The sequence below is a fragment of the Ipomoea triloba genome, chromosome 12 (assembly GCF_003576645.1).
Source record: "Ipomoea triloba cultivar NCNSP0323 chromosome 12, ASM357664v1".
NCBI lineage: Eukaryota > Viridiplantae > Streptophyta > Magnoliopsida > Solanales > Convolvulaceae > Ipomoea > Ipomoea triloba.
Window position 1 is genome coordinate 22,643,073 of NC_044927.1, and position 22,858 is coordinate 22,665,930.

The 22,858-nt window shown below is 33.8% G+C and overlaps 3 protein-coding genes and 1 non-coding gene across 4 annotated transcripts; 2 read left to right on the forward strand and 2 right to left on the reverse strand.

The window, feature by feature from the left end:
* Window positions 1-2,128: 2,128 nt before the first annotated feature.
* LOC116000449 lies at window positions 2,129-4,159 on the reverse strand. Its single transcript, XM_031240538.1, has 2 exons — window positions 4,079-4,159; window positions 2,129-3,967 (listed from the first exon to the last, which is right to left on the reverse strand). Exon 2 carries the CDS (start codon window positions 3,959-3,961, stop codon window positions 2,402-2,404), a length of 1,560 nt encoding a protein of 519 aa, XP_031096398.1. The 5' UTR covers window positions 3,962-3,967; window positions 4,079-4,159; the 3' UTR covers window positions 2,129-2,401.
* Window positions 4,160-4,958: 799 nt separating this feature from the next.
* Window positions 4,959-5,932, forward strand: LOC115998608 (mitochondrial import inner membrane translocase subunit TIM17-2-like). Its single transcript, XM_031238212.1, has one exon. The coding sequence runs from the start codon at window positions 5,091-5,093 to the stop codon at window positions 5,718-5,720; it is 630 nt and encodes a 209-aa protein (XP_031094072.1). The 5' UTR covers window positions 4,959-5,090; the 3' UTR covers window positions 5,721-5,932.
* An 11,278-nt stretch (window positions 5,933-17,210) lies between these two features.
* On the forward strand, window positions 17,211-19,030 carry LOC116000010 (protein IQ-DOMAIN 14-like). Its single transcript, XM_031239998.1, has 3 exons — window positions 17,211-17,694; window positions 17,864-18,073; window positions 18,163-19,030. Exons 1-3 carry the CDS (start codon window positions 17,296-17,298, stop codon window positions 18,775-18,777), a joined length of 1,224 nt encoding a protein of 407 aa, XP_031095858.1. The 5' UTR covers window positions 17,211-17,295; the 3' UTR covers window positions 18,778-19,030.
* A 3,406-nt stretch (window positions 19,031-22,436) lies between these two features.
* Window positions 22,437-22,518, reverse strand: TRNAF-AAA. Its single transcript has one exon. It is a non-coding gene; the product is annotated as a tRNA-Phe (tRNA).
* Window positions 22,519-22,858: the final 340 nt, after the last annotated feature.

The window sequence follows — 22,858 nt, forward strand, 5'->3', positions numbered from 1 at the left end:
AAAAAAAAAAAAAAAAAAAAAAAAAAAAAAAAAAAAAAAAAACTCGAGTCACAATTCAATCCAGCTTTTGAGCTTCAATTGTTCAAAGTCACACTTAAATGATTTAATAAAGAGATAATATCAAATGGTTGTCTGAATATTGTACTATCACTCTTTTTAGTCTTTGACTTTCAGTTTGACAAAAACGCGTACCTTGACTTTCATTTTTTACCACAAATAGTCCTCCGTTAAAATTTTTGTTAAATGAGTGTTAAATCTATGACAATTATCGTCAAATTAATTAATATGATTATGATTATCTCTTTTAGAGAATTATGTGAGTTAATTTAATATGATTATAATAGCCATGGCGTATGTAAACCTTATCCTGGGGCAACATAGGTGACAATGATAAAGATAATATGCAGTTCAGCTCGCTTAGTAGGCTACCCTCTGATAAACCAATAAAAGTTATAAGATCAGGTGTGTATTTTAAAGTGGGAATATAATTATATTGTCAATGCACAAAAGAATGGAGATGAAGATTCAGGTGATGTGCAAGATATTCCAACCAGAGTTTTTTTTTTAGTACTACTAACTCTGTTACAACCAGAGTTAGTCTTGTCTTTGTTTGGCCAGATTATTAATGACTAGAGATAAAGATTCAGGTCTTGTCTTTGTTTGGCCAGATCATTAATGACTGGAGATGAAGATTCAGGTGGTGTGCAAGATATTCCAACCAGAGGTATTAGTCTTGTCTTTGTTTGGCCAGATCATTAATGATGTTATAGAAGCTTTAAGTTCATTCCTTCAAGGAACCTAACTTCCAATTTGTGAAACAGTCTGTAATTCAAGTTTTCTATAGTATAGCTAGGTAAGTTGTTTGACTTGTTTCTGTGTCAAGACTGTAAAGAGTGGTTTGCTATTCCATCGAACTTTGTTGTAAACAATTCATGTTATGATTTAATGAATTAACTACTTCCTTTTAAAGAAATAAGTACTAACACAATAGTCAGAGGACCATATGTTATATGTAGTAGTATTAACTTGTTTAAGGTTAGATTTTATTACAAATCAGCCACTCGGAGAATCAATTTTTTTTTTTTTTTTGGAATAAGAGAGTCAAGTAAGTTAAGTATACAAATTGTTAAACATTTTGTTATAATTCCCAAAAGTGGAGAAACGACCAGAATTAGAAATGGCTGAAATATAAACCAAAACTAACTATAACATTTAGAAATAAATTCTTTGGCCTGCAATAAAATGTTGTCACACTACTACCACTCGGGAAAGCCCGCCTTGTAATCCTAGCCAGCAAAGAATCACAAGGTGATAAACCGGCTGACTCAAACTAAAAAATGGCAATAGACAGCTCTTACAGAAAGTCGAAGTCAATTGTCCAACCAACTCAACTGAAGATACCTTGTAAGAATTTTGCTCTGAATCTTCTTCTTCTTCTTCTACCAAATGCTTGAGACAGTAGCTAACTTTTTTTCCATGATTGAAGATCAATGATGATAAAGCTGAGAAGTTAACTCAAAAGAGGCCTTTGCATCAACCTGCAGCACTAGCCAGATATACAAAGATCAAGTATCTACATTGTTCTCATCATGCAGAACCTAGGCTGCAACTAAATTACTTGCTCATAAAGTCATAGGTAAAGAACAAAACAAATTGAAGCCAGGACTGATTAACATGCAGCTTTCGAAACAATTTTAAGCAAAATACTCCTTACAAGCATAATCTGATAACAACCACATGATATTCAAATATGCAGTAGCTCCAAACACTTGCATAAGGTAAATCAAGCCGGTTATCCTGTTTGAATAAAGATCTGCATGATATTTGCAGCAGAATAGTAAATTTAAAGAAACGTGCACAAGGAAATGAAACCGAACAAATGAAGCAATGAAACTAGAGTCTTCTATCGCACAACAATCTTACCTCGGGGATCCTTTTCTATCTTGGCAGCAAACTGTCCAATTGAACCAGGATGCAACTTTACATTACCATCAAGGAACAATACATACACTTGAAACGCCTAAATATATAATAGATATATACTATAAAAATTCCAATAGTGTCATCTTGCCCCACTGGTATAAGGGAGGATTCACCACCGATTCACTAAAAACATAACATTATCATGTTACTATGTTAAGAATCAATTTTCCAGAACCTTGAACTTGCCTTTGTTTACAAAGAGGTTGTTTCAATGGCTCAAATACATGAGCAAAATGATCAAAAGAGGAGCACTTGAACAGTAGACCAAGTGAAGCGTTAAAGAGTTAATGTATATGATGACAATATTCTTTCCTCAGTAAGATCATTAAATTAGAGACTTAGAACAAAAGAGAAGTTTGTTAATCACAAACTCTCATGGAATACATGAAATTGATTTAAAGTAACTTACAACCTGATTTTATAAAACTAGAGGATTAGTTTGCTTGTCCAGCAACTGACTATTTGTACGGTAGTTTCTGCCAATCAAGTAATGAAGGAGGACACCTGCTGCAACGCTTACATTCAAGCTCTCTACGGCCATGAATGGCTTGAAGTTACGACTAGAATAGTCGTTATCTGTTTCAGCATCTATTGCATCTTCATCTCCCTTTGCAGTTATATCGACTGGGATGTTACCTGGAATCATAACCAGTTGAGTACATGACCTCTCGACCAATGGCCTCAAACCGGTGCCCTCACTGCCCAAAACAAGAATTGTAGGAACACCCTGTTCAACCTCATTCAAAGGAACGGCTCTTGAAGATACTGAGCCTCCTAAAACCCGCCAACCATTATCAGCCGAAGATGTCAAGAACTGCATCATATTCTTGCAAGATCTAACCTCCATTAACTCGAGAGAGCCTGCACTTGCTTTGCTCACAACCCCACTCAAGGGAGCAGAGTTCTTAGCGCACAAAACCACCCCTGAAGCTCCAAAGAAGTAAGCAGATCGAATAATTGCTCCTAGATTCTGAGGATCAGTTACCTCATCCAGAGCTACCCAAAGAGGGGCATCCTCTCCCTCAACCAAAACAGGTTCTAATTCTCTAATGCTAACCATTTCTAATGGTGAAGCATCAAGGACTAACCCTTGGTGGGGCCTGTTATCAGCAACCATGTTCAGGTCATGTTTAGACACCTCCTTTGTACACAAACCAATTTTTTCGGCCATCTTCAAAACTCTCTCAACTCCTTTCTTATCCTTCTTCTTCCTATTGTTTCCACTCAAATCCAACCCTTCTTGAACATACAAAGCATAGAATTCCCTCCTTTCAGCAGATAAAGCAGCCAAAACCGGACCAACCCCATAAACCCCTTCACCAACCATTTTTGGTACTGTTGATTCTGTAGCCTCTTTCCACGTCTTCCGACCCCAATTTTCCTGATTATTCCACCTCTTAACCGCAGGCCTGTCAGAACCATTTGTCACTTTAACTCTATTAAACCTATTCTTGATCTTATCCCATCTAGGATCATCAATTTCCTCAGTTTCTTCTTCCTCTTCTACTTCACCACCATAATCTTTATCCTTGCCCTCATTCCTTCTTCCATCGTATCTCCTAACTTCAACATCTTCCACACTGGAAACACCACCTTTCAAGTACTTCTCTGCAGATTCCTCCCAAGCAGACCGGCTTGTTCTCATTGCCATCACTTTCTCAGAACTTTTAGCTTGTTTAGATTTATCAATTGCTAGCCATGGAAGATTCTTTCCATTGCCTCTAGCACCTTTACCCGAATAAGAACTTGAAAAACACCTACCACTAATTAATTGGCAACTCCCCGCAAAAATTCCACTCGAAAATTTCAGGTTATTGACTGAGATATGAATGAGATTTAACAATGGGCACTTTTCTTGGGATTTTCCAGTGAACCCATTAGGAAAGTTCCCAGATTTCAATGCGAGTGTAGGGCTTAGTGCTTTTGGGTGGCACATAATCAATAAAGATTGAGGCTTTGTATGAAGTTGCTTCAGCATAGTGGGCTGCTATGAATAAAACTTTAAAAGATATGTATAAAACAGCTTGAACTGAACAGGGAATCTGCAAATAATGCTATACTAGTTAAAGTTTATATATGATGATTAAAACAAAACCTGGAAATTTTCGAATCGGCTGCTTCAATTCTTCATCTGCAGCCCAAGACGGCTGAACTGGAAATTCTTGTAGTTGAAGGATTTTTGGAGGGTTTATCACTTTATCTTTAATCATACGACGCCGTTCCCCCTGGCTGCAAGATTGCAGTTTCTAAGACCACCTTATACTTGGTTAATATTGTATTATGATCCCTATATAAATACAAAACATTAAAAATTAAAAAATAAAACGTTGAGCATACCATTAATTTAAATGGAAAAAAAATACCAGTAACTTTTATTTTAATTTTTCATAAATATTAAATTGTAACTGCTAAAATACATTTTTGTATATTTATCCAAAAAAAAAAACTTGAGAGTCATTGAGAGAACTTGGTAATCCTCCTTCTAGAGAGTGTACACGCAAAATGTAGAAACTTCGAGACTGACAGGACGAGTCATGATTTACCTCCTCTAACCGTTCATGTGTAAACATTATAAGGGCTTAGGATCAATCTAGCGTGAGATAACTAATCTCTACTCCCTTCGTCTTATTTTATGTGTCTGATTCGGTTAAAGAGGCTTGATTGAATTCATTTTTAATTCAAATTTTCATAATATTAAATACAATATTAATATATAAAATTTATATATTTATAAACTAAAATAAAAAATACTACTAAACAAAAAAAATTAAATTTAAAAATAATTAAAAAAAATAAGAAGAAAAAAAACTAATATAATCTGTGAATAGTAAATATGAGTAAAATTGAATAGAAGAACAAATTACAAATGGTAATTGCGATTTCTCCTTGTGAACAAAAACATTATTGTATTGGTGCTAGAATTTGAAAGGAAATTTCATATTTGGAGTCAAAATAATGCTAGTGTAGGAAAAGTTGCGTGGTTTTTCCGTCATTGACCGCTAACCCCTTCTCCAAGTTGGAACCAGCAAAATCAGACCTAGAAAGTACAATTCCATTCTTCTTGCAATCATCGTCTGAAAACCCTCTCTAAACCCTCAGCCGCCGCTATGGGAACGCCGGAAACTTCAAGGGAACCATGTCCCGATCGGATCCTAGACGACGTCGGCGGCGCCTTCGGCATGGGAGCCGTGGGCGGCTCCGCCTTCCACTTCGTTAAAGGCCTCTACAACTCGCCCAACGGCGCCCGGATGATCGGCGCCACCCAAGCCGTCCGGATGAACGCGCCGAGGATCGGCGGCAGCTTCGCCGTCTGGGGCGGCCTTTTCTCCGTCTTCGACTGCTCCATGGTCTACGTCCGCCAGAAGGAGGATCCGTGGAACTCCATCGTCGCCGGAGCCGCCACGGGCGGCGTCCTCTCCCTGCGCCAGGGCCTCGGCGCGTCGGCGCGATCCGCCGCCTTCGGAGGCGTCCTCTTGGCTCTCATCGAAGGCGCCGGTATCATGCTCAACAAACTCACGAGTATTCCGCAGGACGCTCCGATCTACGTGGATGACCCTCTGGCACCTCCAGGTGGGTTCCAGCAGGCGGCGCCGGAGTCTTCCCCGTCCCCGATCGCATCGTCGTGGTTCGGAGGACTGTTCGGAGGAAACAAAGAGGAAGAGAATAAGAACGGCGTGAAGACGGAGATTCTGGAGAGCTTTGATTCGCCCATCCCACCAACATTCGAGTTAAAGTGAAATTCTCCCTTCAAATTCAAACCTAAATTTTTAGTTTTTGTTGTAGAACAATTGAAATTAGTTTTATTATGAGAATCGGATTCAAGGCTTTAGTAGAACAGTAGCAAATGTATGTTGTCTTTCCCATCAATATATGAATTTTTGCAATTTTCAAACAGCCGAAAATTTGTAATTTATCTGCAAATAAATATGATTTGCAAGAATCTTGAATATTGTTCATCTTGTTGATGTATGCTCATTGCTTTTTGAGTGAATGTTCATGGTATAATGCTCGTGCCTCTCAAGTAAATCAAATGAAAGCTTAAAAAGATTTGCTTATATATCCATCCATCTTCTTATTACATACATGAATTGCTACAATGGCGATGGAGTTTTTTCATTCTCAGCCATGGCATAAAATGGTCCATTCCTGTTTGGGCCTATAGAAATATACCAGCCCATCATGTGAGTCCAAAGTTCAAACAACACTCCCATTAATTGTCTCTCATAACATCGTGATGGATGGCAATAGGATCCGATAGCAAATTTTATTGTGTACCATGATCAAGATAGCAAATGTTGAATTCCAATTCATGGGGTACCCCCATGAATTGCAATTCGGTGGAGAGGAGGGGCAATTTGTTGGTGTAAAGACAATTTTGCCCCTCCTCCCATACCCTTTGTTTTTTTTTTTTAACTTTGAAAGAATTATTATTATTATTATTATTATTATTATTTTGAAATAATAATTACTAGGGCATTTTAGTCATTTTGTCGCTTCTTATCTTTCAATTCCCTGTACTCCTATTTCTGCATACCAAACACTGTAATTTCAATTCCTACTTTATTCATTGAATTGCAATTCCACCGAATTACAATTCTTTTCCCTCATAATTCCCTCATCCCAACCAAACGCCCTGTATATGTTATTGCATAAGCTCTACTTTTAGTTTAATTTTTTACTTATAGTTTTATTATAGTAATGTTGAAGTATCATTTTAATTACATTTCTCATGGGAAATAGGCAAATTATGCTATGGACCGGGTTCACATTGCAAGGTGGACCCGGGTCTATGTTCACAAATTTAAAACTCTACGTTCACAATTTTAGATCTCAATATACAAAATTACATTACTCAATATTCACAACTTTTGAACTCTATATTCACAATTTTGTTAAATAGATTCAAAAATTGTGTTATAATGTTGAACATAGAGTTTTGATATTCTTGAATATAGAGTTATGAAATTGTGAACATAGAGTTATAAAATTATGAACATAGAGTTATGAAATTGTGAACGTAGAGCTATGAAATTGTGAACATGAAATTATGAAATTGTGAACATGAAGTTATAAAACTGTGAACATTGAGTTATAAAACTATGAACATGGGGTTATGAAATTATGAACATAGAGTTATGAAACTGTGAACATAGACTTGGGTCCACCTTGCAAGGTAGACCCGAGCCCATGGCAACAACTGTGGGAAATATCCACGAGCCGGGTATACATACGACTACGGTGTATTTGCTGGGCACTAAGCCTGGTCACTGAAGAGAATCGATCCCGAGCTTGACCGACCTAAAGACCGGCCAATTCGACCTAATTGTGAAGCCCGAGTAGATGCATCTTCAATATTAGACTCGCTCCGCTTGGAGTGGAACCCGACCTTCTTAGGTTGGGAACTAGATGCATCTTCAATATTAGACTCGTTTTGCTTGGAGTGGAACCCGACCTTCTTAGGTTAGGAAGTCCCCCTGTGACAGGCTACTTGAGAACTGGTACCAAGATTTCCTATTGTGCGCCAGTCACATCACTCAGTGGTTGTTCAGGATGACCTTAACACGTGGGCATTGTAACACTGCTCCCGAGCTAACCCACTGCATGTGCAACACGTGTTAAGCATGTCGGGAGCCAGACATGTGTTTCCTTTCATCCCCTATAAATACTGCATTTAATGCGAGGGTGAGAGACTTTAGACATTTTCACCTACCACGTATTAGCTCGAGACCCTCTGACTGCACGTCATTTACCGAGTTCGAGACTTGAAAAACAAGCGGACTATAATAGGGTCCAAATACAACCCGACCTCAACCCAAGGGGGTAGCTCAAGTGGCAAGTGAGCCCTCTTTGTAGCGAAGAATTCCGAGAGAATTCGGGTTTGATTTCCATAAGCGACAATTACGATTCCCCATTTCAACTTCATTTAAAAATAAACGCAATCATTATTCTTGCATCATGACTAAAATGTAAACTTTTAATATACTAAAGGTACATTATATTGTTTTTTACTGAATGTACATTATTTGAGTACTGAAAGTACATTAATTTGTATACTATCAAATAATGTACATTCATAGAACATATAATACTTTGTAAAGAATTATAAGTATTTCAAAAAAAGAGAGTAAATTGTCATTTTGGTCCACTGACTATAGAGGTCCTGTTAATTGCAGTCCACGACTTTCAAAACTGTTAATTGCATACCATGACTATTCAATTTTTATCAATTTTGGTCACTCCGGCCAAATTACCGGCCAACTTCGCCAGAAAATTCTAAACCCTAAAATAATTAGGGGTATTTTAGTAATTTCACATGTTTGTTCTTCATCTCCGATGTTCTTGCACTTTTCCAACAATGCCTTCGCGATGAACAGAGTAGTAGACGGCAGTGTTCCCCCTCCAGCGTAGCGTAAGCATCCCCTGTAGCAAAGTAGACGACGGTGTTCTCCTTTTAGCAACGGCGGGAAAATGGTGCACGGGACGGTGAGCACGTGGGCGACGAACACCGCGCGTCCGGACGGTATCCGACAGAGGAGCTCCACCGTGGCCCGCGCTCGTTTGGCGTCGCACTTTCAAGTTTTGATGTTTTTATTTGCTTCAAGTTTCATCGTCTTGAAATTGCATCCAAAAGGCAAGAACCGGCAGATGGTCCACCGGAGAAGAAGAAAACAGACATGAAATGACTAATATACCCTCATTATTTTTGGGTTTAGAATTTTCCCGCGACATTTGGCCGGTAATTTGGCCGGAGCGACCAAAATTGATAAAAATTGAATAGTCATGGTATGCAATTAACAGTTTTGAAAGTCGTGAACTGCAATTAACAGGACCCCTATAGTCAGTGGACCAAAATGACAATTTGCTAAAAAAAATATATTCATGGTTCACAGAAAAAGTTTTCCAATATATTTTATTGTATGATTTTTATTTTTTTTGTTTTATTTTCACACACGATAGTTTCATTATAGTAACATTAAAGTATCATTTTAATTGTATTACAGTTTTATTTGACAATATACATATATATATATATATATATATATATATATATAACATGATATTTTATTGGTTCACAGTAATAGCAAAAAAAGGACACTATATTAGACCATGGTCCACAGACACCATGATCAACTGTATAACAACTGAAATCTGCATATTACGGGATGAAATTATCATCACATATTAAGTTCGTTGTATTTTTTACAATACGCATTTCATTAGAATGGAGTTGCTGTCAAATTTTATTCCCTTAATATTTCTTAGTTTTTACCATATATCATTCTTTATGATATGTTATCTTGTTTTATATATAGGTGGATAATTCAGAAACTTTGTAGATTTAATGGTAAGTAGGAAGATGCATAAAGGGAGTGGTTGATGCCTCTAAATATTCTTCTGAGTCACTGCATATATATATGTCCCACTTCTGCCACTCTTCCATATAAATCCATCACTTCATCATTCACTCACAACCAGTTTAGTTTCCAGAAAATTCAATTCCTTTATTCAACAATTCTTTAAAATCACAAAGAATTTTTTTTTTTCAAACAAAGAAGATTTTTTTTTTTAGAATCTCAAATTCTAAAATATGAAGAAGTTAAAATTCTTTTAGACACCTTATAATTTTCAATTCCTTATACAACACTTGTATTTCCCCACAGACCCAACATCTAAATAATAAAATATAATTTCATTTTTAGATACAAAGGAAAAAAGAACTATAAAAACTACATAAATATAAAAAATAAAAAAAAAAAGTCACGCCTAGTCACCCATACTAACAATAAAACACTAGACCTAATCCCTATAGGCTTTAAGCCGTTAGGGACTCTCCAAAATATGTAAATCACAATAACAATGATCGTGATATGTTATCATTCTGTCTATAATAGACTTCGATTCTCTATGAATATATCTATTTGAAGAGTTTCGGCCTCAACTCATTACCTCCCAAATAGCTTGGAGTAAATGATATGAGAATCCCTCTTATTGAACACATAGCTCTCGAGAGTTACTCTCTATAATAACTTAACAAAAATCTTTACTCCAACAAAGCGAAATATGAATTTTTCATTTATGTCTTTTTATCATGTGATTTAAATTTTATTTTCATGTATTTCTTATAGTAAACTAGACAGACTATTAATACATTCATGTTTAATGGATTATTCAAATTTTGAACCAAGTGTGTTTGAAAACGAGGAAAATGACTTTTGAAAAATGTTTTATGTAAAATGAGTCATTCTCCAAAAAAACATTTTTCTTTAATTTCTAGCGTTTGATTGCATTGTAAAAAAAAATTGTCTTGGTGTGTTTGATTCATTTTTCAGAAAATGAGCAAAATTGTATAATTAAATATTTTAATTATTTTTTTTAAAGTATAATAATAATTTAACTAACCAAAACTTGCCAAGACCTTGTGGTCTAGTGGCACCCGGTTGTACTCTCATATAGAAGTGGGTTTGAGTCGCAGTGGAGGTAAGAAAACCAAATCGCTGACTTTAAATTTCCTCCTTACCAGACACTAAATCATTTTTGGGACTTCTAAACATACTCCAAATTAAACAACACTTTAATGGATGATAAAGAGTGAGTAATGAATGGAGGGAAATGCAGAACAGTAAAATTGTACACACTCTTTGTTGTTTTTGCAACTACTTTTGAGCTTTGACAGCCTGTGGAGCTGTGCTTTATATTTTTTCCAGTTTCCGGTACAGAGGAAGTGAAGGATGGGTGCAACTGTACACAAAGGTGTTGTATTCCAGAAAGTCAAACTGAACAATCATATCCCCAGACACTTCATATAATAATATGTACTTGCGAGTAATTTAATTATTGGTCAATTACTCACCATTTAATTTTACAAGTGAAAGTTCAAACTCTTCTCAGAATCTGGAAATTAAAGTCACTAGGGGGATTGAGATTTCTTAGGACGAGTTCAAACTCCATAAGAAACTTAAGGAGTCATCTTGGAGAGTTGAGAGAAATCCTAGATTACATAATATAATCTTGGAGAGTTGCAAGAAATCTGGGTTGAGGGGAAAAAATAATAATAAATCAAGTCGGATCGGGTCAATGTGAAAATGTGATACTTATACGCACAAATGTCATATTTATATGCTCAAATGTAATACTAATTAGGAATAAAATTTTTGTTAGTTATAAGGAAAAATGTAATACTTTTGATGGAAAATATAATACTTTTACATCAAAATGCAAAATTATTAATATATATTTTTCTTCAAAAGTATTACATTTTTCTTTATAAGTGACAAAATTTTTATTCCTAATTAGTACTACATTTGAGCATATAAGTATAACATTTGCGCGTATAAGTATGGAATTTGCATGTTGATTCGACCCGACCTGACCCGTCTCACGAATAAATACCCGTGAGACGGTCTTACAGAAGTGTGACCCTTATTTTTTTTTACTTTAACACTACTAAGTATCCAGAGTTGATTCTGAACCTTTTTTTTAGATAAGGGTGAAATATACCCCCAACTATATACCAAAGTTCAAATAGACTCTCGAACAAAAAACATTCAATTACACCCTTAAACTTATTAAATTTGTGCAGTGTTTAAATGGGTAACTTGTCAACTTTGCTTACATGACATCTTACGTGGAATCCTATTTAAAAAAATAAAAAACTAATTAAAAAAACCTTTCTGACTTGGTGTTTTCCCAATTTAACGGAGAAGTCCAAACTTCTATGCCAAGCTTCTTCGTGCATGACAGTTGCCATTGACAAAGAAGCAATGGCAGCCAAGCTGCCATGGGCGACTGCTAGGCAGCTTGGCTGCCATGGCAAGCTTCTTCGTCGATGGCAACCAAGCTGCCATGGTTTTTCTTAAAATAAAATTATAAATGAATATTATTATTTTAATTTTATAAAAAATTAATTTGAAAAAATATATTAATCTAAGTGGCATCCTACGTGGCACATGGCAAGTGACTTAGGAATAACATGATATTATAAGTCAAATAGGTTAAATTCACAAATTTAAGGGTCGAATTGGAGATTTTTTTTTTTTAAATTCGAATGTCTAATTACAGTTTGGTATATAGTTGGAGGTATGGTCTATTTGACGCTTATTCTTTTTTTTTTTTTATCAAACATTATAATTTTCCTAGTACTGGTATTGTATGCTTAACGAGGTAAGTTGCATTAAATGACTTGTTAGTACTATTAAAAAATTATGTCCGTACACTTTAATTTTATGCTAAATGGAGTCAACACAAGCCCAAACTTTCAATATTTGTTACAAAATTCAAACTCCTACCATAAAACAAATCTTACATGATACTTTTCATTCACTACGTCAATACTTTAGGACTTCTCTATTAATTCTAAGTTCTAAAGTCTACACTTCATGGTCTTGTTACTATATAATATATGAATTGAAATAGATTCCACTATTTCTATGTTTTGCCAATTAAATAAGAAAGAGTTTAATGTAACTCGTAATTAATTTACAATGATGACATTCTAGCTACTTTCCATATAAGATCTTTTCCAATTCCAAGTAGGCACAATATCAGATGCCAAAATAGTAGGGTACTCATTTAAAGAATTATGATGTCTAATTTAAATGTAATTCTAATTAAAATGGAATATTTAGTTGTTACAAAGAAATGTGCAGTTTTTTTTTTACAATGAATCTTGATTGGTTGAAAGATTTTTAAAACTTTAATTTTAATAAATTAATATTTTCCTCCCTAAATTCTTTTCTAGCTTAACTCTAATATTTTTCTAGCTTCCTTGTTCTTTAACATTTATCAGAACTATAAAACAATTAAAGAATTGCAACAATTCAATAATGCAATTCTCATAATAATAAACAACTAAATTAAAAATGTTTCAAAATGGAGGTAAATGTACAGCTGAGAATAACATAGACGTGCATAGAAGTGTACGGCTGAGATCAGCATTCACGAGTGTGTCAGAGGCTGTTGACAAAAAGGCCGTCGCATCTTTTTCACCTTCGTGTACTTTTAACTTCTACACTGTGCTCCATAAGCAACCTCTTTTTCAAAAAAATATGTATAATAAAAATATTACAATTTTTTTTTGAAAGAAAAAATATTACAATTAGGTGTACGTTTTGAGCTTCGTTTCGATTTTTTTTTAAAATGAAATCATTCCACTTAACAATAGAGTTTGGATTTAATTCGATTCAGTTTAAGTTGTTCAAATTTTAACATTTTTTAATTTTTCAAACATACTACCAAACAATACTTGAACATGTCATTTTTCGCCCGATCAAATCTTCAAGTGGATCACTTGGAGTGCCACTTGAAGTATTTTGTTGATGAAAAGATGAAGAATCATACATCTATATATTTAATATTTGAAAAACAAAAACTTTCAAATGTTCATAAAATTTTTTGACACATAGGCCATGTTTAGTAAATGACTGTTAGCTAATTGGGTTAGAAGGTATAATTTGTTGATAACATTAGCTGATTGTAGAAAGTTGTTTGATAAATTAACTGTTAGCTGATAGCTTTTTGGTATAATTTCTTTTCTCAAAAACCTAATTGAAAAGCCTACTTTGAGTAGCCTTTTGAATTTTAGTATGTTGGAGTTACAAAATGCTTATTAACCAAAAATATATATTGATTTTTTAACCAAATCAAACAACTAATAGTGGTTAAATAAGCTAAAATTGGCTGATTATTTTCCAAACAGGGACATAATCATTTAAACAAACTGGAATGAAATTCTAGAAAGTTTAAACAAACGAATTCCAATTTGAACAAATTGGAATTTCAATTCCAATTTGTCAAATTGGAATGAAATTCCAGAAACTGGAGTTTATTTGAAATTCCAATACAAACTGGAATTGAAATTCTATAAATTTATTATTATTTTATTAATATTATTATATATCACGGAGTATATTTTTTATTAATATTATTATATATTTTAGGAGTATTATTATTTAACTTGTTATCATTTTAATAATATTAATATAAATTTTATTTTTAAAAAAACTTTCGATTTTCGGTTCCTCTAAAACTTGAGTGGACCGGTTCGATTAACCTGAGCCGTTTTGCCCGGCGCTAATTATAACAACAACAGCAAAGATTATGCTATTGAAAATTTTTCTCCATTTTCTTTGGGGGAAGTAAAGAATTGAGGAAAAAAATAGAATACCGAAATTTATATGAAAAATAATTAAATTTTAATAAGTTATAATTAAATAGATTAATATGTTGATTTATGCAGTTAAGCCAAATAATATTACAATTGTTGACAGAGTTAATTCCAGAAATGGTCATTCGACTAGTGACTTTTACTAATTTTTGTCATCGACTTTTAATTTGACCAAAGTTAGACTCTTATTTTGTACCAATTTTGGTCTTTCTGTTAAATTTATGTTAAATATGTGTTAAAATTGAGAGAAAAAATATAAAACTTAATATTTAAGCCTTTTAACATCCTATATTTTAATTGACGAAATGTATTTCAATAGCCGCTTTTTTTGTGTGTATGTGTGTGTTGTGGGCACAATCTTTGATCTTACTGAATTCCTAAAAGAAAATCAATTTAACACTATAGACAGAGCTGATGACTGATGAAGCCTTAAAACATAACTGGCAACCAATTAAAGTCAACTATAGACTGGGCAAGTGCCATTCTTGCCTCTTAGCAGCAAATTTTATCACCATCCTTGATTATCTAATACACAATCGTATAAAGAACTTTGCCTCACCACTGAATTTATCAAAAAGCAAGAAACCCTCCACCCAACAAAAATTTTCACTTTGGGTACTTATAATTGTGCACTCAACACAGCTTTGACAAGGAATACAATCAAACATACAATATAGATATGCAAGATTCAATACAACAAGTTTTAATTTTTGATAGATTCATTGAAATATAGCATTGAAATATAGAATGTTAAAAGACTTAAATATTTGATTTTACATTTTTGCGCTCAATTTTAATACCTATTTAACATATATTTAGGGAAGGATTAAAATTGGTACAAAATCAATAGTTAAATGACAAATTTTGGTCAAATTAAAAGTCGATGACAAAAATTAGAAAAAGTTAATAGTCGAATGATCATTTCTGGAATTAACTCTTGTTGACATAACAATATTTGTTCTAATAAATTAATTTAAAATATTTAAAAATTAATTACCAAAAAAAAAAAAAAAAAGACATTGGCGGATTCTCCATCTAAAGGACAGCGAAGCGCCGGAGAAGACAAGGAGAGCATCATCTTCTATTCTTCTCTAGCAACCATTATTTTAAAAAAAAGTTATTTTTAATATAAAAATGGAATGCCCAATAAGTTTTACTAGTTTTAACTCTATGTTTATTAGCTATTTGACTTAATTATATTAAGTTTTTTTTTTTTAATACTACTAACTCTATTAGAATGCAATATCTGTTCACTATTTTCTCAACCTATTGAAGCACAAGAGTTAGTATTGACTCCACTGAGACTCGAACCCACCATCTCCCGTATAAAGGGAAGGGTTTGATGCCACTGGAGTTCAATTCATATATTTAATTACAATTTTTTAAATTTATAAATTTAATTACTACTTTTTGTATAAAATTCAAGAGGTATACGAACATTTTTCTATATTTGAGATCTAAATCAATTATTAATTTATTACTTAAAGTTGGTCGTCGAATGGGTATAGTTGTACCTGTTCCTTTCTTTTCTTTTCTATTTGAATTGAAGTGTTTATTTGATTTTTTTTTTTGTATTGTAATTCAATTTTGAAAATTTTTAAGAGCATGCTTGACCCCATATTTCTATTTCTTATTAGTATAAATGTTACATTTCTCAAATTTTTATAAGATCTATAGTTTTAACCTGTAATAATAGATATGATTAGCTTTTAAATTTTTATTTGTGCGATACCATTTTATGCGAAATGTATCTCAAATATATATAGTACTCCATAATATTTTGTTACGAATTAACAAGTATTACATTTTTACTAAAAAGAATTATATATTTGAAATATAATTACATTTGTACTAGCTAATACATTTTAAATTAGAGTCATACTTGTGTAAGACGGTCTCACTTAAAAATTATTTTTTAGTTTCAACATATCTTGGTTGAGAAATATAAATTATAATAAACAAATAAATAAAATAAAATAAATACTCCGTACAAAATTAAAATCTTGGCGATTTTACCCTGGATCACATACCGCCAGGACCACATAATTCCACAGAATCTCAGAATGCTACCCTCTTCATTTGACGCTTTTGCTATGCTATTTCCTTTCTTTTTCCTCACACATGAAAATTTCAACACGAATTCTCCTTTAACGAATCTCATACTTATAAGACTAGACTATATCATTACATTATCACTTATCCCAAAAAAATTTTTAATAAATCTCAACCAAAAGTTAAATTCCTAATTTATGTCCATATTTTTAGTTGCTAAACATTTTGTACATGTGATTTCAAAGTTGTACCATACAAATTTTTAGACAAAAATATCCTTACTGTTATAACTTCCAATGATGGAGGCATTGATTCTTGGCAAAAACTTGTGTGAGATCGTCTCACCGTGAGACGGATCGGGTCGGATCGTGTCAATATGTAAATGCAATACTTATATGCATAAATGTCATACTTATATGCTCAAATGTGATACTAATCAGGAACAAAATTTTTGTTACTTATAAGAATAAATGTAATACTTTTAAAAGAAAAATACAATAATTTTACATTTCGATTTAAAAGTATTACATTTTTCCTCAAAAGTATTTTATTTTCCCTTTATAAGTGAGAGGCACTTGTCAACATTACTTATTATAAAAAATGTATTACTTTTTCTCTTATAAGTAACAAAAATTGTATTTTTTATTAGTATTACATTTGAGCATATAAGTATGACATTTGCATGTTGTTTTGACCCGACCCGTCTCACAAATAAAGATACGTGAGACGGTCTCACACAAGTGTGACCTTTGATTCTTTAGACTGAAAATTTAGGATTGAAGAAAGTACAGAACATATACTAAATTATGGGTGCTTTAAATAAAAAAAAATAAAAAAAAAGGTTCAGATCAATATTTCAAAATTTAGAAATGTAATAAATAAAGTATAAATATACAGTGACTTTTAACATAACATTCTCTTTATGTTTTGACTACTTTATTAACATATTGAAAAAAGTGTGAAATTATGAGGTGTGAAAGTGGCTTTTCACTGAAATATGCTACCACATTTCCCCCTCTTTCCTCCCTTTTAAGCCTTCTCTTTTTTAGCTCTCTCCACATTCTTCAACCCCATCCATAGTCTTTTACAGACTAAGTATGGGAAAAGCTATAAGGTGGCTTAAAGGCCTGTTTGGGATAAAGCTAAAAGATATAGAGATTGAAGAGAAAGCAGCCGAGAAGAAAGGTCAAGTCATTGGCAGCTCCGGGAGAGGTGTCACCGCCACCGCCGCCGCCTTGTGTAACAACCCCACCACCATTCCGCCCAACATTACGCCGGCAGAGGCTGCATGGCTGAGCTCCTTCTTCTCCGACAAGGAGCAGAGCAAGCACGCAATTGCCGTCGCCGCCGCCACAGCTGCCGCCGCCGATGCGGCCGCCGCAGCTGCCCACGCCGCCGTGGAGGTGGTCCGCCTCACCAGCCAAGGCGGAGGAGCCTATTTTTCCCGGGAGAAATTCGCCTCGGTCAAAATTCAAGCTGCATTCCGTGGATACTTGGTAATTCAAAAATCCGCAGTTATTATCTGATAGCTCAACAACTTAAAGTTTCATATAATTGACCAGTTTAAACCAAAAAATTTAACTAACAGGTTATTCTTGCTAGGAGGTCTGGGATTAGCTCCATTTTTGTTGTTGCATTTACAATATAATGTGTTTGAATGGATAGGCGAGAAAAGCACTTAGGTGCTTGAAAGGGTTGGTGAAGATTCAAGCACTTGTGAGGGGATATTTGGTGAGGAAACAAGCGACGGCCACTTTTCACAGCATGCAAGCTTTAATGAGAGCTCAAGCCAGTGTTCGAGCCCACAAATTTCGAGCTTCTTTTTTAAATCACCAAACTTCTTGTCCTCGTACCTTTCACTCTCGAAAATCAATTGTAAGATCAGATCCCAATTTTCATTTCATTCTACAATATTTTATAATTTCAATGTTTATTTTATTTTATAAAATTTGTCGCTGGTACAGGGAAGGTCCGATGAAACGACGAGGAGTGGAAGACACCCATCGCCGTTTGAGGGAAACGACGACAACCCAAAGATTGTAGAAATAGACTCGGCGTTTAGGCCCGCGGGCAGACGGTCGAGACGGGCCAACACTTGGGTGCCCGAGCCCGGGCCCGGGGACGAACCATTCGGCGCCGGCCCCTCATTTTCCTCTCCGCTCTCCTGTCGAATTCCGGCCCGCTCGTCGATAACCGACTGGGGGAACATTTCCGGCGACGAGTGCCGGTTTTCAACGGCGCAAAGCACCCCGAGATTCCCCAATTCTTGCGGCTCCAGAACCCCGGTCACGCCGGCGAGCTTCGACAACTTCCCTAACTACATGGCCGACACGGAAGCATTCCGGGCCAAACTGCGGTCCCAAAGCGCCCCCAAACAACGGCCCGAGCCCGGACCCGGCCCGGGCCCAAAGAAGAGACTATCCCCAATCATAATGGAATCAAGAGCGAGTGTGAGTGGGGGGAGAATGGCGAGAATCTCATGCTCACAAGCTCAAGAAGTGATGAACTTCAAGAATGCAGTGATGGGTAGGCTGGATAGATCCATAGAGTTTAGTGAGGAATTGAAGATGTTGTTATGATGAGAATCTCAAGACAAAATAGAGCCTAGGGAATCATGCACTCCTTTTAAAGCAATGTTTAACCTAGAAAGGAATGGAAAGTGATAGAACATGGAGAGAATGTACGTAGAGAAAGAGGCATGATGTGATTTGAGACTGCATTGCACAACTTCTCGAGGTTGATTTTGATGTATGTTGTTGTAATTCAAACCATCCATCCTACCTCATTATTAACTAATCATATTCCTCATAATTTATATATGTATGAGTGTTTGATTGATATATGTTTTGAAATTTTAATTGTTGGTAGATTAAAAAAAAATGTTGGTAGATTCAATATATGGTTCTTCATTAAAAAAGTGAAGATTGATCGTGATGGTATATTATGATTTATTAATGGTTAAAGTTTTGGGGTGTGACAGTTGGTCGGTAGATTTAAAGTTGTTTAATATCCAATGTCAATGATCAAACCCTTAAGAATGAATGAGTACGTTTTTTGCCACTCAATCAATCTCAGATTAACTATATATCCTCTATATATATAATCAAACTTTCAATTTAGTCTTGTAATTAAAACAAAATAGATTTTTCTATTTAGTATTAAAGTTACACTAATCTAAATATTATCTTAAAACTTTTAGTCACATCAACCGATAAGAGAGGGTAACGTAAATTAAACCTACTTATTTGGTGCTTCTAATATTTAACTTTGCATGAAACCATATGACAAGATTCTTGCCACTTCCAAATAAAAAAGAAAAATCACACCCTTATATAAATTCAAAATTCAAACTAGAGTGATGGGCTAGCTTAGCCTTATTTGGGCAAGCGGATAAGGTGAATCTTGCATCATCCATCTCATTCTTGTTTGTACATGCAGTGCAATTTCGGGTGCAGCATGCATGTGGTCACACCGGCTTTACTTTCAATGAGTACGTTAATAATTTAGTGTGAGTTAAATTAAAATACATAATTTGAAATTTTGAATGAGTTAAAAAACGTTGTATTCTTTATGATAGGATGATACACTCTCAATTATTGTCAATATTCTCTTCGTCAAATCCGTTATACATTATTTTTTTTTACGATTTATCTCTCCTGTATAATTTGCAGGTTATTGAATAAAATTGGAGTTTACTAAATAGAAATCCTCGATAGAGCTGTCAAACGCAAATTATCATACACGATTTACATACAAAACGTTCACAATTTGCCTTTTAAAAACTTACAATTTGTATATTATGAACACACAATGTTAACATATATGTAATTGATTACCTTGTGTTGTATTCACAAATTTCTTTCAAATATTGTAGTCAATCCAATACTAAAAATACACAATTATTTACTAAAGTTGTGTTTAGACTTAAAAATACAATTTACATTCTAAAAATTCACAATTCCAATGCTAGAAAGGTGGACCCTGGTCCATGGTATAACAACTCACTGTCAAAGGGGGGTTGGCGAGGCGACACTGCCAAAGCCCGCCCTATATCAAGGCGGGCTAAAGAGCCCATAAAAAATACAGGCCTAAGGGAGGCTGGCCTGGGCCGCCCATCAAAATTTGAACTTTGTAATTTTTGTGAATTTATAATTTGTAAAAACAAATTGTAAATGCTAAAATAATTTTAAATAGTCTAAAATCTAAAATTTAAATAAAGATATTCAAAGATAAGGAAATTGGGGATTATCTTCGGGTTTTTATTTTATAAACAAGTATTTTCACCAATGTGATGCATGGAATGGATTTGCTATAATATTTTAAGAATATTTGGATTAATATATAATTATATAAATTATACTATCAAATATTATATAGTACAATTGAAAAGATGATTTGGATCGATTATGTTTTGTGATGTTATCCTTGCTTGAATTCGCCCAAATAAATGTTGAATTAATAGCTAATGTGTAGATGTAAACATCCAATGCTAAAATTTTGGGATTTTATATATCAATTCTTAGGATTTGTATAACTTGGGCAAATATGTTCTTTGAAAAAAAAATGAAATAATATCCTCGGTTTGAATTACACATTATTAAAAAACCTATTTGTACACGACATTGGTAGTAGTAATAGAATCTTGTCCATGCTCGTCTAGAGCGAACACATTCATGCTATCAGAATGGGTGACTCGGGAAAAAGTCACATACAATTGACTGTGATTAAACACCGGTATTTTCAGCAATAACCCAACATAAGTCATTATTTGGCCTTCTTTTAATTTGTTGATAGTCATGGCATATGCGAGCATCAATGAGAATTATTTATGCTGGAACTTGAAGGGCAATCTCATATCAGAAAGAGTGAGAGACATTCGGGAGATAAGAACTTTGGTTCTTTCATGTGTCTCATTAACTATTCGTGCATGGACAATGTGATCTGCTAATCTTGTGACGATGAGACGTGTACCGTTGCTAAGATCAAGAGAGTGGTATATGTCCACAATAACATAACAGGTGTACCAACCTTTAATGTCATGGTATTCAACATTAGCATACGGGTCTAGTATTTCATCTAAGATCAGGGCGTCAATTTCGTTCACAGAATTTGCCCTATTCATCCTTTTGGCAAATAGCAAGATGTGCGTGTGAGTGAGTCCTCTTTTTTGAAATTCAATCTTGTAGTCATAAATATGTTATTAACTGCAAATACATAATCTAATGTGATACCATTGGGGGCTTAGTCTAGAAAACTATAGCTTTAATTTAGTGTGATTTTCATTTATTGAGTTGCTCTTTTGTTTTCTATTTGAAACTTTTGATGTAAACAACAACAACAACAAAAATAATAATAACGAAAAAGAAGAAAAATACAATATTATCGATGCATACTTGTTTATCGTGTGTTGTTGATTAAAGTTTAAATTTGTTATTGTAATTTAAGGAGGAATGCATGCTTGCCTTTGACGCATTTCAGTTAGCACTTAATATTGGGAATACTTGTAGCATCATGTAACCAGCGTCAGAACACTTATAGGTTTGAATATTATTGGAGTATTAAATGTAAAACTTTCATACCAATAGTAACGAGTCCGATTCTCTTGTTAACACTATTCTTTCAGTCAAATCAATTTACATTTCATGTGTAGTTTGTAGACTATCACTGCACACAAAAAAAAAAAGGTTTGAAATGCATAATTATATTTACATATTTGTAATTGCTTAAAACAATATGTCATTGTATTGAAGAAACAAAAAACAAATTAAAAGCCATTATTATGAGAAATAAATGTTTGATATATGATATATTGAACTTATCATCGCAACATATATATTTGGTTGTTTTGCTTTAGACTCCAAGCTAACTTAAGCGATTGTATCTAAAAACTAATAAGAGTTAATGAAAGTTATATTTTTCATTTATGTTTATTTTTTCATTAATTTTTTTATAAATTATAGTATAAGAGTTGACTATACAATATTTTGATTAAAAATACTCCTACCATTATAACTTTTGTTATCTTTTTTAATTATTGTTGGCATGCACATGCATCATATCCACCATATATTTTCTTATATTCTTCAATGGTAATAATATATAGACATTATATATATATATATATTAGAATAATATATAAGTTGTTTCCTAAAATATAAATATCAAATCCATAAAAATGGTTATTATTATTAACAATAATATAAATAAATTTAAGATTTTAATATAGAAAGTTAGAAAACATGATCAACAAGATTCGAACTTGCGCAGGCAAAGCCCACATGATTTTTAGTCATGCCCAATAACCACTCTAGCACAACCACAATTGTTACAACTCTCCCGGCATTACATCTTTAACTAAATAAAAACCTTCTTCAAACGAATTATAATATGTTATTGAGTGACAACATTTGGATAGTTTCTTACTTCTTATATATAGCTTTATCTCTCATTTATTTGGGATGGTAATTTCACTCAAATCCGGTGAGACGATAGAATTTTTCAATACCGTTTTTCAATATTTATATTAATTTTTAAGAGTTAATTACCAAAATGGTCCCTTGACTATATATAACGAAATTACCAATTTTGTAATTAACTATATCTACAATTTTAATAAGAGCCAATAAAGTTAGGGCTCTGACAAGAAGAAAAAATGTTGGT

What these genes read in the sequence shown, in the direction of transcription:
- LOC116000449 (XM_031240538.1), bottom strand. Translation starts at nt 3,961, where the DNA reads ATGCTGAAGCAACTTCATACAAAGCCTCAATCTTTATTGATTATGTGC.
- LOC115998608 (XM_031238212.1), top strand. Translation starts at nt 5,091, where the DNA reads ATGGGAACGCCGGAAACTTCAAGGGAACCATGTCCCGATCGGATCCTA.
- LOC116000010 (XM_031239998.1), top strand. Translation starts at nt 17,296, where the DNA reads ATGGGAAAAGCTATAAGGTGGCTTAAAGGCCTGTTTGGGATAAAGCTA. An exon ending in CTGCATTCCGTGGATACTTG is followed by an intron (nt 17,695 to 17,863) that starts GTAATTCAAAAA and finishes TTGAATGGATAG; the next exon opens with GCGAGAAAAGCACTTAGGTG. An exon ending in TTCACTCTCGAAAATCAATT is followed by an intron (nt 18,074 to 18,162) that starts GTAAGATCAGAT and finishes TCGCTGGTACAG; the next exon opens with GGAAGGTCCGATGAAACGAC.